General features: G+C 30.4%; 2 protein-coding genes across 2 annotated transcripts in view; one reads left to right on the top strand and one right to left on the bottom strand.

Moving 5' to 3' along the window:
* Nucleotides 1-8,981, top strand: part of LOC129231597 (ribosomal protein S6 kinase 2 beta-like) — a 31,360-nt gene extending 22,379 nt beyond the window's left edge. Inside the window, exons 13-20 of the mRNA XM_054865956.1 lie at nt 197-315; nt 1,717-1,851; nt 3,142-3,231; nt 5,787-5,945; nt 6,767-7,005; nt 7,098-7,215; nt 7,720-7,860; nt 8,856-8,981. Of these exons, the coding sequence (XP_054721931.1) occupies nt 197-315; nt 1,717-1,851; nt 3,142-3,231; nt 5,787-5,945; nt 6,767-7,005; nt 7,098-7,215; nt 7,720-7,860; nt 8,856-8,981 (1,127 nt within the window). The remainder of the gene's footprint in view (nt 1-196; nt 316-1,716; nt 1,852-3,141; nt 3,232-5,786; nt 5,946-6,766; nt 7,006-7,097; nt 7,216-7,719; nt 7,861-8,855) is intronic.
* The window catches only part of LOC129231599 (nuclear receptor-binding protein-like), a 95,339-nt gene that overhangs the window by 40,785 nt on the left and 37,910 nt on the right, over nt 1-16,644 (bottom strand). The gene's annotated exons all lie outside the window — the stretch shown is intronic.

Below are 16,644 nucleotides of genomic sequence, written 5' to 3'. Positions count from 1 at the left end.
CTTTTACAAGAAATTTAATCTGAAATTATGGATAATGTGCATTTATTCGTTATTTTAAATGCTTTCCTAAATTTATTAAGCAAATTAGGCGATTATTTTCATGTAGCTCCCTAAATGTTTTTAAATAAGACATATTTTGTTTCTTCGTCAAATATTTATATGAGGTGATGAGATGCAATGTTATTTAATTTTTTAGATTCTCCTGGATGTCCACCAAGTGCCACCGCCCATGAACTGTTTCGTGGTTTTAGTTTCATTGCTCCTAGTCTTGATGAAAATAGTGCCAAGAATAGTGAAAATAATCAGAAAAGTCAGGTAGGATGCAATTTTAACTTTAAAACCAAATGCTTTAATATCTTTTTTTCTTGCCTCACTATTGTTAAGTTAATTAGATCAGTTTTCTTCAAATCAGTATAAAATCATGTAAAAATAGCTTATATTCTGTAAAAATGAGATAAACATAATCAAACTTCTTTCACAAAGTGTTCTGTGTATTTATTTTCTTAAAATTTTGACTGTAGCTCCTGTGGAATGAAAGAAAACAATAGCATAATACTAATTAGAAACCATGTAATTTTAATGCCAAATTTAGAATGCATCAAATGAAAGTTCACAAAACTACATAAAATGCATAAGAAAAAAATTTCCATGACTATTTTACTTTAAGTTTGCTTAAATGTCCAAATGTAATTCCTTTTCACCAGTAAAGTATTTATCATGTATGATTTTTTTGTGCAACTTGCATTTCGTTTTTAGTGTTTATTATATGGGTCCATTAATATGCATAAAATAAACAAAAGAGAAGAAATTAAAGATTTTTTTTTTCAAATGTATTTCATCGGCATATATTACAAATTACACCTAGTTACAATCGTATAAGTTAATCATATAAGCATAATTTCATAGAAGATCTTGTTAAAATCGAAACATGATGTTCACCTTAAATGATGTAAAAATAAATCTTTACCTTAAAGAAAAAGAAAAAAAAGGACATTGTAAGGTTTAGTAATTGTTGTAAAAAGTGATATCAAATTCCATTGCTTAAATAGGTAGGTGTTCTTTTTCAGCAGGTGTTGTTGTTTTATAATTTTTAAATATCAATGATTTTTAATAAGAAAATGTGTCATACTATACGTTTTTAATGTGTAAAAATTTGTACATTAAAATAATCAAAGAAGTAAATAAACTAACTACTAAACTAAATTGTCACAAAAGTCTGCATTATAAAATCTCAAAAATGAATATCTTTTGAGAAAATAAAATAAAAATGAAGTATACAATTAATATTTACCACTATATCTTTTGGAAGCATAAATGAAGAATTAGCATTAATTTACTTCAGAAGATATAAAATATAATAATTGCTTAATATAATCTGGATATATTTTTCTTTTTTGATTTTTACTTTATGGGGTAAAATGCAGAAAATGTATTTGAATTTTTCAGTGCTTTAAAAGTTTTGGTCTAGGTAACTTTGTGTTATTGGTAAAAAATTTTGAATTTTGCTTACAGAAATTAAAATTAAATATTTTTGAACTGCTCAATAATAGCTTTAAAATGACAAAATGAAAAAATTCAAAGAGAATTGAACTTATGTGAAGGTTTTTTCTGACTTAAGGATTGCATTCATGGCACATACGAATAAATAGTTCATTTGTTTGGCAAAAATTATCTGATATATATCGCTACTGTTCTGCTAATTTTCAATATTTACAGAAAGCTGAAAGAAGTTTTGCTGTTAAAGAATTTATTCAAAAAGAATACGAGTTTAAAGAAGAACTTGGTAAAGGATCTTATTCATTATGTAGGAGATGCATATATAAGGAAAATGGAAAAGAGTATGCTGTTAAAGTAAGTCTTCTTATATAAACATGTTTAAGAATGTTTTTATTTGTATTTATTTACTAGCTGCAGTGTCCGGCGATGCATAGTTTACCTCAAAAATAAATGGTGTCCATTGCCCCATGTTCAACAATCAGACTTTTCTAAAAATTTCCCATTAGTTTTTAGGAAATGACAATTTAATGACTCAAAAGTTAAATTTAGACCTCTTTGGCTTTCTTAAAATCCCAAAACTTAAGTCATCTTTATATGGATGCTTCACTTGCCAAATCGATTAACTCCATAAAACAAAAAGTGGAGAAAAGTGATGAAAAAGATAGCGTTATCCATAGGAGGGAATGGGCCCTTGTGTTACAGTTTCTGCCATCGCAGGATCAGAAATGTACTGAACCAAAAGCTTAATATAAATTCACATTCTAAGCATTGATTAAGCACTATTAAAGCAGAAATGAGGATTTTTTAAAAAAAAAAGTGGAGTTAATAGATTTGGCAAAAAAAAACATCGATATATCAAACAGCATAAGCACAATCTTTCCACGTTGACAGCAGCATGTATTAATGAATCTGAAAATTTCGCAAAAATCTTTCAAAACTTAGACTAAAAGTAATTCTCAAACTAACGTATATCAGCTTATCATAATTGAGCCTATCTACTATGTTCTACAAAAGCTATTTAAAAGGGCAGACAGTGCAGATGATATATTTAAAAAAAAAAAAAAAACTAAACCAATTACTTTTCTTCGCTAAAATATCGTCTGCTATGAATCAGAAATACAACTTTATGTAACTACAATACTGTGACCGGAAACCACAGACAATACTTCAAAAATGAAGATAAGATCATTTTAGAACATAGGATTATGTTAAAATGAAGAATTTGGGGGTGTTGTAATGATCCCTTGAACTTTGGGTAAAGTTCACATTGTGCAGCTATTTAAGGGCTTTGACAAAGTAAAAAAAATCGAACAAAAATGACCTTTTTTTGATGAGATATAGCAAATTTTTGTTTTTCCTTTAAATTATAATAAAATTCATGGAATACTTTCATTCTAAACAAAGGTTATCCCATGTTCACCCCAGCACTCACGACAACATACATTCAAAATTTCGTGATGATTAGTTGAGTAGTTAAGGCGTGAAAAGGTAACAAACAATCAGTCACTTTTGCATTTATAATATTAGTAAGGATTTGGTTAAAGCTTAACATATGTTTTGAAAAAAAGAAAATGTCACATTTACACGCCTATATAATTATTTTGTTTTAAACATTGGTTGTTGAATTTCCCTTTTTCTCTCCAGATTATAGATAAAAGTAAAAGAGATTGTGATGAAGAAGTGGAAATTCTCTTACGTTATGGCCAACATCCAAATATTGTCACTTTATATGATGTATGTATTCTTTTTCCATTTTCCCTCAATTTTTTTTTTCAATAACAAATTTAAATGTTTCAAATATTTCTGAAAGATTTTTATGTTAAAGCTGCATAAAACTAATATGAATTATCCAATGTTAAATTTTGTGCCTATACTTGTTGACTTGTATACTTCAAATTTCCAACTGTTTTTAAGATCAGTGTAATGTTGAAATCACTTGGTCCAAAGATCAAAAAATTATACTAAAATTAAATGTAGAATGTCCTTTTCCGAAAAAGCTAGCATTCAGGAATACATTGGACTAACGTACCACATGTGAAAAATGAATGCAGATTTTTGGAACTAACTTTACCAAATAAAGGAACTAACTTTTGGACCAAACTTATTTCCGAAAATCTGCTAAGTAATTTAAGTTATTAAAATATAATCAGGCTATACATTCTTAATTAATTTTCTTTCCACGTAAAAGCAGTGTTCTGCAAAATGTTAGCTTAGAAATTATTCCGGGTATGAATGCTAGCTATTGACATTGAAATTCTTATTCAAGGTTGCATCTGAAGTTCTCATGTCCCTAAGCCATACTCAAAATTGACGTCAAGTAATACATTGATTTTGCTCATTCTTGTATTGAGTTGCAAGATTTTATTTCTAATTATAAAGTAATATGTAATGAACTAATTCATAATTTTATCGTTGGCGATTCAATTTTAATGATTTATCAATTGTTTCACAAAATAACCTATAAAATCTCCGAATATGTTCGATTCTTGTTTCATTGCATGAGCTTTATGACGAACATGGGTTCTACATCTATATAATTAGGTTTGCCAGATTTATAAAATGTTTAAACAGGACACTGGAATCCCCCCCCCCCCTTTAGCATTGTGGGCGTTCAGAGGAGCACACATCTTTGGCTGATTTTTAAAGTGTTTTAGAGGATTGTTCATTCTCAATGCTGTGAATGTTTACTAATTATGAACTTAAATTCAGGAGTAATAATAAGTGACTTCAGCAGATAAATTTTAGCATTTTATTTCTTACATATTAATATTTATAAGTTACTGAAATAAGAAGAAACTATACATAAGGATTAAAAATTCGAACGAAGTTTACACAAAGTCTTTTTTATTTCTCAAACAGTCTTCTTTACTTTTAATCTTGTTGCAAAAATTTTCACAAGGTAACTCAATATTAATTTTACATGTCAATGTTACAAATGACAATTGTCCTAAATAATCCTTCACAGTCAATTATTTTCAGACTGTTTTTTACATCTACCGTCAAATTTATCTTTTACGGGACCTGAAGTAAATTGGCCGAAACACCGGGATTTTGTCTGAGTTCCGAAAACAATAATTACATGATAGTTTTTGACTCAATAATGGAGGTATCTTATGTCTGAGTTACTGAGCTAAATTATTTTTTTTTAAATATTGCTTTTGGAAATCTTCTAAGTTTAACTTCTTACATAGAAGTTAAGTCCATGCTCTTCATCAAACTCGTGCAATGAATCAAGAATCTCTAACATATTTGGGAGTTTAGTAAGATGTTTTGTGCTGCAGTGATATGTCTGTTGAGATGGAATTGCCTTGTATTATATTTTAAGTTTTCCACAAAGTTAATAAATTATCTGATTTTTTTTAAGCTTTCCAAGTGAAAAAATGTCTAAATACAAGCTTTTTATAAATATTGTTCGAAAGGAAATGGGCACTGCTAACATTCTTTTATTTAGCCCTTTTATATCTGGTGCATTGAAATAAATTGAATCATTGCCACCATTTCAGCTTTTTTTTAATGTGCCAGTTTTTTTTCTTTTTTGTTTAAGACCAAAATGAATGTGCAATTTTGTATGATCTATTTGAAAAAAAAAAAAAAAAAAAAAAACCTGCATCATTAGTTTTTTATTTTTATGTCATTTTTAGTCCAGCTACTGCTTGCCAATCTTGTAAGTTCTTTAGTAGTGCTGTAACAACTTACTTGTAACTTTTTAATTGCTATATGTTCGTTTGCTTTTGATGATGCTACATTGAAATTAATGCTCATACATTTTGTATATTAATTTTTCAGAATGTTGTTTTATGAATTATTATACCTCTTGAAATTTTTGCTCTGTATTTTAAATGTATTAGTAAATCATGCTATGGTAATATTTATTGAATAAGTAAAATCAATGTCTCGATTTAATTTAATTGTAAAAATTATGTGGAGGGTTTTTTTTATGTAACTTAATAGACTAGTTCCTCTGAACTTCTTTGGCTCCAAGTATAGCCAAGAAAATATTTGCAATAATTTAGTTTTCAAAAATTATTACAAATTTCAGTTCTAATAGGTTATTATTCTATCCTTTATTTATGAGTTAATAATTTCTTACAAGCTTTTTTTTATGTGTTTCTTCCACTTTCTCTCTAAAAATTGTCTTTCATTTAGTTGGTATGCTTTTTTAAGCATTTTAGATTGTGTTAATTTTTGAACTAAGCTAGGATTATCTTTATAATGTAACAATGTTTTTTTTTCTTTGTTTCTACACAAATGTCGTAGTATAGTTTGTTACTAATCAATTTTTCATTTAGGTTTACGAAGATTCATCTTCTGTTTATCTCATCATGGAACTACTACATGGGGGAGAACTCTTAGATAAGATTCTGAGTAAAAAGAATTTTAGTGAAAAAGAAGCTAGTGCTATATTGGGGATTATTGCAAGAACCATTAAGTATCTTCATGACAATGGTGTAAGCAGACTCTTCTCTTTTCCTATTCTGCCGTACTAAGCACAAGTCATTTCTGCACTTTTTATCAAAATTCCTAGTGATTCTTTGTAACATATTTTACCTAAATACCATGTTTATGGTCTTTTGTGAATGAAATCTTTTTAAAAAAATTCTGCAAAAAAAATGCATATGTATCAAATACATTTAGGAACACTACTTTAAACAGCAATTTCTCATTTTGAACTCAGATGCAGATAAGACTTTTGCGCTTAGCACAGCATTATTGTTATCACTAAGGGCTGTCTATAAATGATGTCACAGTTCATCCTACTTCCTCAACCCATATGTTACGATGTTGATCATAAGCATATTGTTATAAAAAGAAATGTGTGATGTCACACTTCTTCTTACTCCCTTCTTCATCTTTGTCACAATTTCACAAACCTCCCTCGCCCTCAAAACATAACATCATTTGTGAATGTCCCCTAGTGCAAAAAATCAAAATATGGTATTTAACATTGAATATTTGAGACAGTGAGAAGCAAAGGAATGTAAGTGGACATTTTCAAGTTTTGAGTAAAATGCGTTTAAAGTTTTGGTTTTCATTGAATTTTCCCCCCTAAATCATGTTATATAGCAGTACCTACCATGGCTACTAGTACTATTTCTAGCCCAAAGACAGAGGAGAGGTTCACCTATCAGTTGTACCGCTTATCTTGAAATTTTTAATTTTGCCACACATCCTTTTGCTTCTTGTTGCCTCATTTGATTTTCTTGATTTTACTTTTCCCCATACTTATTTTTAAACTTCTATGAATTTTAAGTTAATCATTCTGCTACAGGTTGTTCATAGAGATTTGAAGCCCTCTAATATAATGTTTGCCGATCAGTCTGGTAGTCCAGAATCCTTAAGGATATGTGACTTTGGTTTTGCGAAGCAAATTCGAGCTGAGAATGGTTTGCTAATGACTCCTTGTTATACAGCTAACTTTGTTGCTCCAGAAGTACTGAAGAAACAAGGTTATGATGAAGCTTGTGACATATGGAGTATGGGTGTTTTGCTATACACAATGCTTGCCGGGTATGGTGGATTTTGTATTCTAATTCTTCACCTGAGTATGTTTCCTTTTCCGTATTGTTTATTTTAAAATGAAATTAATATTTTTTTGTTAGCCATACTCCATTTGCTTATGGGCCAACTGACAAGACAAAAGAAATTTTATCCAGGATAGGAGAAGGGCGTTTTGATTTAACGTCTGGAAATTGGACTAATATTACATCTGCTGCAAAGGTTTGTTTTTTTAAATATTATACTTGTGTTGAACTTTCATGCTTTTATTAATCAAATTTCTGAATAACTAGTCATATTTATATCTGTAATATAAACAGAAGCAATCCTTTTAGTTTTAATATCTCGTTCTTAGTGGTGTTCAAATGTGCCACTCCCTGTTTCGTAAGAAAGTCTTTCTTGTTGAAAAAGTCTTGAAAGTCTTTCTTGCTGCATGTCTCTTTCAAAGAGACATGCAGTGTAGCCAACGTAACCTATTTTGGCTTTTTAGTAAAGTTCAGCTTTTTAGTTATCATTCAAGAGACATTTAAAAATAATGTTGCTTGAATGATTTGTATGATATAAAGTGTAAAGTCTTGTGCTTATTAGCAGTGCATGCCAATAAAAAGAAAATTTTAAAAAAATCTTCAAAATGCTTCTGACACAATTCTTTGCTTGATTCTTTGTTCTTGATTCTTATGAAAAAAGTGAAAGAAATGTTTTTGATATGATGGAACTTCTTTGCAGCATTTAGTACAAAAAATGCTGCATGTTGATCCCAAGCAGAGGTATAGGGCTGCAGATGTGTTAAACCATGCATGGATAATCAGTAAGGAACAGTTGCCTAGCTGTCAATTGGTACTGCAAGAACCTGCAATTGTGAAGGTAGTTTTAATTTAAGTATTTTTAATGTTGTTGGAGATATTATGTAGTCTTTGCTATAACTGTTACTGCAACTGTTATAATAATAACAGTTCACATTCTATTTCTGAACATTTGAACTGTGATAACACACTTTTAATAGAGAAGTTTTTCTAATGTAACAAATATATTGCCATCTACTCCCAAATATTACTTGGTATACCACCAAAATAACAAAAATATACATGAAAAGGTACATCTATGTATATGTATGTTTTTTTGGTATTCCTCCCCTTCAATTATTTATTGATTCGTTATTGCTATTTTTTTTCTTTTAAGAAATATAATTGTTATTTTAGATGTAATGTAAAAGTTAAGCAGTGCTTGCAATGAAGAACAATTAAAGTTGTTTCACAAAAACTAATATCTTTCATTGCATTCTAAAGCATCTGTTTACAAAAACGTTGTTTCCAATAGTACAGTTAATGTAAATATTGTTAGAAATAATTTATTTTGTCTCATATAATTTTTTTCTTTATTAAAAACTTAGTTTACTCTGACAATGTTGGAGAAATAATTTGAGCAGCATCTGTGGTAATTTTGGAGAGCAATTTAAAATTTTGCAGGACAGTTCGGTATTTTGTATGAAAATCAATAAAAATAAGTAAAACCACAAATCTAAAATTGTTTGATAACTTTAATAAATGATTTTTAGCACAAGTATATAAATAATTATTTTTAAATTAATAAAACAGCTTTAAACAATACTTCAATCTTTAAGTATAAGCATCTTTAATTTCTCATATTTACATGTTTGTTATTATAAAATAGCAAAATTTAAGCTTCAAAACTTTCAGACGGGAAATGCGAAGTCACAGAGTTTTGCCATTTTTGCGGAGCAACTCTGCAAAATGCGCAACAGTTGGCAACCCTGCTCTGATGTGCTTTCTCAAATTTTCTTTCTTTGTTTATGTTTTTAATTTTAAAAGCGTATGAGGTGTAATTGTCTCTGATGTTTCTAGGGTGCCATGGCAGCTACATTCCGTGCCATTAATACTATTCCAAGCTCTCCTACCCTGCAACCTGTAGAAGCGTCTAAACTTGCTCGTCGTCGGCAAAGAAGTCGTCCCAAATCTTCCACAGATTGAGACATTCTTTGTGTGGAACTGATGAATTTTGCACTCATACTGGGTAAATGAAAACAAATTGAGGTTTGCAGCTCTTTTGTGGTGCCATTAAAAGGGGGAAAATATATTTTTTTTGTGTACATCAGACCTTTGAAACAATTTTTTGTACATATTTTACATATCAAGAATCGGTAAACTCATCAATAACAAATATTTTGTAATTGTGTTGTGATCTTTGTTCTGAATGTTATTTATCAGTATTGTTTTATTTATTTTTTTAAGTAAATTTGTTTATTTTTTTATTTTCATAGTTTTAAAGAATATATGAAATTCCAGAACAACTGAAATTTTTAATATGATTCACTGACCTAGATTGTTATAAAAAATTATCATAACAATCAACCTTATCAATTATTTAAGGGTTGTTGTACGTTATCAGAAATCATGTCAAGACTGTTATTTCTAAAATTAGTTACATCATATTACATATAACATCATTTATATTGATATATTTTTGGCCATCCATGAAGATAAAACCTCTGAAGTGGTTGGATATTGAGGAAGCTTTTAATGTCATTGTTACTCTAATGTTTTTTGTTTCCTTGTGTGTTTTAAGAAAAAATTGGCCGTTTCCTATTATCTAAATTTTGAGCTGTAAACAATTATAATATTTAATATCAGCACTTTTCTACTGAGTTAAACAGAATTTGAGAACTCTTCTCATATGTAAAACATTTTTTTTTTAAATTGACTGATGCATATATCGATTTGTTATTGTCTTATATTATTGAAGTATTTGAGCATTTTTAGATAAGCTAGTCAAGTTAAATGGAAAAAAGAACACATTTTTAAAAAGGTGTCTTTTTTCTGTGCATTTAGTCCCTTTTTTGTAAATAATTTAGTGCCATTCTTAAGTAGGCTTGTGTATTTAATTTTATAATATTTACATATATATATTTATTGCTCAATTCATTTGCACAAATGAGACAGTTTTACTCATAGAATTGCACTTTATTCCCGTATTTTCAAACTTTAATTTTTCATTTTTATATATTTGAATATATGGGGCTCTTATGTGTCATAATATGAAGTATCAACTTTAAAAAAAACTTCCTTCGCTCAAAAAATAATGATTCATATGTGTTGCATAACCATATGGTCATGCCTGTAAAATGTGCAAATTGCAGGCATGTGCAATGGCCCAAGAGAGTGCTTAAGCAGATGTGATATCAAATTGTTTTCATACTGTTATTTTCACTTTATGGTATTTGTCTGTAGTATATCTGTTTTCTGAGTAAAGCATGTTAGTTCTAATAACTGTCATGTTGAATGGAACATTTTTTATGCAGCAAACACAAATACTTCATACATAGTACTGATTAATTACAAAAATTAAATAGAAACGCAAATTAGCAATGCTAAAATAAAATAAATAATAACTGAAACTGGTTGCAAAAATATGCAGTGTTATTAAATACTGCTAAAATACCACCAAATTTAGAATTTTTAGAAGCAAATAATACACTTAATTCAATAGTTCATTTATAAATGAATTCCATTCTTCGTTCCTACGAAATGCTTACTTTTTGAAATCTTTCCAAGCTTGGAACTGCCTGCTTGGTTTTGAATCTGAAGAAGGGCCTACAGTGGTCTCCTATCATTGGATTGGAGCCTGTTGTCATGGTAACACCCCTTCATTCCTCCTTGTGCTTTGGTTTGAGTTGTTGTAGTGTGATTTTTCTCTTTCCTTTTCCTGGGAACATGTGTTCCAGAGAAATTGCTGTTTGAGCAACTTATATATTTTTGTTAAACTTATTTCCAGTTTAAGGAACAATAAGAAAAAACATATAATTCATACTTCCTGGTTTTTTTATGAGTATAAAAATTATTTTACTTCTGGAGTGCCCAAGTACTGCTTGGTTTTCTTGGGCAAACCACACGTCTCTGGCAAATCGTCATTTTTCAAGATCTTTTTAGATAGTTGATGTTTCATATTATTATACATAATAGCTCCTTATATTTGAATAAATCACAATTAAAAGCTTTAAAATTCCGAGAATAAAGTAAATATATGCGTAAAAATGCCACACCCATGCAGATAGATTCAGCAGTTAACAAGGTGTTCAGAAAATCTTGAACACATTTAAAAAATTCATAGAAAAGCAACAAGTAGTACTAAATGGTTTGCATTCCATGCTGGGTAGAACATGGAATGAGCTTGAGTACCGTTTAGATTTGGTTTAAGCAACAAACAGTGCACATTCTAGTAATGAAAGGTATTGCTTTCTGTTTAACACTGATTAAACACCTCACGTTACATTTGCTTTTCTTACTGTGTCGGTCCCTTTAAACACAATTTGGTAGTTTTTTTTTTTTTTTTTTTAACAATGCCATAGAATATTCGTGAACCTGTGAAGTATTAAAACCACATATCCATTCAACAATTTGTTGCTTTTCTATGATTTTTTAAAATGTATCAAAGATTTTTCCAGAGGTGATTTGGTGCCGGAATGCCATTCAGGTAAAGTCTGATTGCATGACCCTTGGCTCCGCCTTGTTTCAGAAGTGCTCATTTTCTTGAAGGGGCGATATTGAGCGGAAAGTTGAAGAACAAAGTTTGCAATGGCATCATTGGTTCTGCAGCTTAAATACGTCACCTTGGAATTTAAGAAATTATTCTAAGAGGTAAAATATTTTAATTTTGTGCAATCAAGACAGATGCAAGGGCGCCCATACGCAAAATTTTAAGGGGGGGGGGGCTCAAAAGTTTTTCCCATGGTTTAGCAGAATATTTTCCCTATGGAAACCGATTTCAGTACAGATTAGAAATATTAAAATTTGACATTTTTAATAACTTATTCCTTAATGGCTGGAAAAGAAGTTTTTATACATTTTTTCAAAGAAAAAAGCACTAAAAGCAAGGAAGTTCTCATTTTAAAGGGGGGGGGGGACTTGAGCCCTTTCTTGCTCCTCTATATGGGCGCCCTTGGGCAGATGTCTCATTGGACTGGTCACATCCTACGTAAATAGGGTGGGTTTTGGTTTTACTTCCTTCCAGGGCCGGATATGGAAGTGTGGAGGCCCTGGGGCAACGAAGGAGTGGAGACCCCTAATCAGGGTTCGAAAAGATCATATTTTCAAAAATATCCGATACTTTGATATATATATCCGAATGCTTTGATATATGTATATATCCGATATTTTTGACCCTTGAAAGTTAGGATATTTTGTAAAAATTTTATTGTTGGGGCCTCTTTCTTGTGGAGGCCCCAGGTCAGTAGCCCCACCTGCCCTCCCTTAAATCCGGCCCTGCTTCCTTCAGCAGCCATTGGTCAGTGATAACGTCTCCTATGGTGAATTTCAATTGAAAATTGGCGAGATTAGGGTTGCAATAAAGAATTTTTAAAGATTGCACAGCAGTCATTTTTTTTTCTCCAACTCAATGCAGTTATTGTATGTACATTGAATGTACTGTTTCTGAAATGATTGACAAAGGTCATTTGTTTATGGTCAGACTATACGGCTTTTCTGAAAAAAAAAAAAAAAAAAACAAAACACAGCTGAGAATTCAGTTATTTTTGTATTGCTGTTCCAGTACTCAAAAATTTATGAATTCACTTCTAAACCTTGTTATTTTAGGTAAGCTTATCTGTTCTATGATGATAAATTCAAATACCAGATTCGGCAAATGTATAGTATGATAGTATGCAGTATGTATACGTTTTGTTTATTTTTAATCATTTGATATAGTATGCTTCATATTGCTGCCTTCTTGTGTTATTACTGCAAATCATTACATGCCTAGCTACATTTTGTGTACCAAGGTTGGGCAACAGGTGGCCCTCAGATCATATCCAGTCACTGAGGCTTAAATCTAGAAATCCCTACCAGAGGGATTATTTAGAAACTTGGAAACTTTAGATGTTTTGTTTACTTGATGGCTGCATGAATTTCGTTTGTTAAAACAATTTATGTTTTACATGAATGGTAGCTGAACAACGTTTGATTCTCTGTTGATGTATTTTGAGAGGCATTAAATTTATTAACATACATGTGACTTTCATATACAAAACTTGGATATGGGTATGAAAATCACATGTTTTATGAGGAAACTCATGTTACTTTAGTTTCATTTTCAAAGTTTAGTAAATGTGTTCTTGCTCTGAAGAAAATGAAATGTACTAATTTAGAAATTTATTTTTTCTAAATCTATCATTTAATTTTATTGTCCCAATCTTTAATTGACTCTGTTTTAGTAAAACCTAACCATATTTTTTATTATTTTTATTCCTCTTGTTATTTTTTAAAATAATGTGAGGAGAATTTGGTGTTTCAAGTATGTACTAGTATTTAAAGTTTTAGTTAAGAACGATTATTTTATCACTCAGCACAATTAACGTCATGAAACAAGAATTTCATGGGATATCCATTGCTTCAAAGTTTCCAATCACTGATAAACTGCCCATCACTGGTCACTAATGAAATTAGTTGTGCAAAAAATATAGTCAGGGTCTGTTCAGAAATAATGTTACACTTTCCCTATATCTCCCCCCCCTGTCATATGTCACACTATTTTTCATAAACATTTTGTTATAAAAAAGTGATGTTACATTTCTTGTTACCTGCTGCCATCGTTTGAAACTCGCAATTTCATACCCCTTAAAGCCCGACATCATTTGTGGACAACCCCTAATCTTTAAGGCGTTACTGTCAATAGGGCCCCTGGGACTGTGTTTTCAGGATGAAAACTATGCTCTATTTTTACTTTCTTCTATATCTAATACATAGAAGAAAGTATTGGATTCGTGCAAATTTTCGAATTTCGAATTTTGACGGATTCGAACGTTTTGAGGTGTGCTGAGTCCATTTCAACTATTTTTGGAAAATGTCTGTCTGTCTGTCTGTGTGTGTGTATGTATGTGTGTGTGTATGTGTGTGTGTGACCAGTTTTTTGTGGCCGCTCTACAGCAAAAACTACCGCATGAAATCGAACGAAATTTGGTACACATATGTGCCCCTATGTGAACTTGTGCCCATTGGTTTTTGGCGCGAATCCCTCCAAGGGGGGTGGAGCAATGGGACGTTTTTTGAGTTACGCGTGCTTGCTATTCCTCAGGAAGTAACTGGCGGAATCAAGCAAAATTTGGTCCATATGTTGCCCTTAACAGGAGCAGGTGCTGATTCAATTTTGGTGTCAATAGCTCAAACGGGGGTTGAGTTATAGAATGTTTTTTGTCGTCGATTGTGACTGCTGTATCTCAAGAAATAACGAACGGAATCAAACAAAAGTTTTTTGACAAGTAGCCCTTAGTGGGTATAAGAGCTGATTTTATTTTGGTGTCAACAGCTAAAAAGGGGGGGGTAGCGCAATCACCCGTTCTTTTTTTCTATTGTGAGTGCCCTATCTCAAGAAGTAATGCTACGTTCTGGTTGAAATTTGGAATGTATGTGAATCCATATGTAAACAGGCTTTGGTTCAATTTTGACTCCAATCGCTCCAAGAGGTGTTGATTTTTTTTTCCAATAAAAATAGTTTTATTAATGCAACAATAAGAAAGATAAATCGTAATAGATTGCTGTCTGTGTATTTCTCGTGATTTTAATTGTATGGAAATGATCGGAAATAATATCTCAATGATTTAAAATTTTTAACTGTTGCCATCTTATGTTTGTTAATAAATAAAATATTTGAAAAATAATTCAAGTAAGGCTCTTAAAGTAACTTTCAATTTTCGCTCTTTGTTTTGTTTTTACAATAATTCAGACATTGGGATGGTCGTCAAGTTTTTGCATGTGTAATTTTGTTTTTGGTAGGAATATTGCTTCCTCGTCAAGCATGGGGAGGGATCAGAAAAAGGAAAAATATAGAAGAAAGTTTCGTGATGGCCACAACATACTAGTTTAATTCATGCAATTCAATTATTATAATTCATGCTGTTATTTTGCACCTGTAAAACTGATTTTTGGAGACTACTTTTGATTTTTTTTGTACTGAAAGAAAGAAAAAACCTATAGATCTCAGTATGGATGTGATAAAATTCTAGTTACGTAAAATGCCATGTGAAATACTTTTAATGTTTTCGCCATTTCTCTCTGTAATGCTATCTGTGATTTTCTACCCAAGTAATTAAAAACTAATCATTATAAGAGTTATCATTTTTTGTATTAGTACAAAATTTATGCATGTGCAATTTAAATTGAAGTTTATTTCTGTATTGATTTGCTTTTCTAAAATAATATTGTTTGGTAAATTTACCTTATATATTTGTTCAAATTGTAAAAATGTCTTAAAATGAGCTTGAGAAAAAAATTACATTAAATTCAGTTGAAAGTTTTATTTATTTATAATTATCTCCTCCTGAGCCCAAAAGTATTAAATTGAGTCAAACTCTGTTTTATTACATCAATTTGGTGCATTTGAAGTTCGATTGCTGAAAGTAAAAGAATATTTGTGGCTCATTTCCCATTCTCCTTTAAGCAAAGTTAAGTAGTATTGTACATTTTTGCTATTTGTTCTAGCTCCAACAGTCAATGCAATTGAAGCAATAAAAATGTGCATGAAGGATATTTATACAAGTGTTGGGTATTCAATTGAGGCTCTCAGAATAAGAGTGGTACATTCCAACCAAATTCCATTTTAAGAAAATGAAATTGTCAATTTTTTTAAAAAATTTTTTTACTTCTGAGAAATTTTGAATATGGAATAGGGGACTTTTTTTTTGCATACCTTAACTTTTTCGATACTACAGCAAATGAAGCATACATGACAGTAGTGTATGCCATATATTTATATTAAATTTCTAGATCAGATAGGATCTTCCTTTTTTATTCTGAGGTCCTCAATTAATCAACCTATGTCTATTAAATGTGTCATCAACTCTATGCAAATATAATGATAGCATTTAGAAAAAAGTAAAAAGCCAAATGATTGCCTTTAACTGTTGGAATAAAATAATGATAATTTATATTGTTAAAGAAGACTAGACAAAACTTTTTATGCAAGTCCCTGCTCATTAGAAAATATGTATTTTCTGTGGCTCATGGTGTAGTTTTTATTTTATTTCCACTGTTGGAAGTAAATTTTTAAAAGCCCAAGTTTTGACCCTAGCAGATAAATCTAAACAAAACCTTTTAGCAAAATTGAAAGCATATTTTAGTATCTGTCTGAAAGAACAGCTGTTTCCTTATCATTCAATTTTTGAAAATTAATATGGATGTCAGAACTTTGCCGGTCTGAAACAAAATTCTGACATTTCCGGAGTGAGTGAGTAGCTCGGAAATACTGTGCAGTTTGCATGTTTGGAATACGGTTTACAAATCCTTGGCACTTTTCAGCAAAAATAATGCATCTGAATGGGGAAGTAGCTTTTAAGTTTTTTCATTTTTTCACAAATCTTTAATCCTTTAAAGGCTATTTTTGAAAAAAGTTTTTCTCCCGTTAAATCCAAAGATATTATCCAAATTATAAAATGGAACTGAATCGTATTTCAGTCACATAAGTATCCTAGGATGAAGTTTAGTTTTGTCATTTTAAGTCCGTAAAAATTTTTGTTGTTTAATCTATGTGTTGGAAACGAAATCACCAGTAATGTGCTTTGTTTTTATTACAACTTAAAAAGTAAAAATTACAATTATGCGAAAAAAAAAAAAAAAATCATTGAAATTATGAGGCAAAGTTTTGGGT

This window comes from Uloborus diversus, chromosome 10, assembly GCF_026930045.1.
Source record: "Uloborus diversus isolate 005 chromosome 10, Udiv.v.3.1, whole genome shotgun sequence".
Taxonomy (NCBI): Eukaryota; Metazoa; Arthropoda; class Arachnida; order Araneae; family Uloboridae; genus Uloborus; species Uloborus diversus.
The sequence above is the reverse complement of the archived record's forward strand: the minus strand, read 5'-3'. Positions and strand labels throughout refer to the sequence as shown.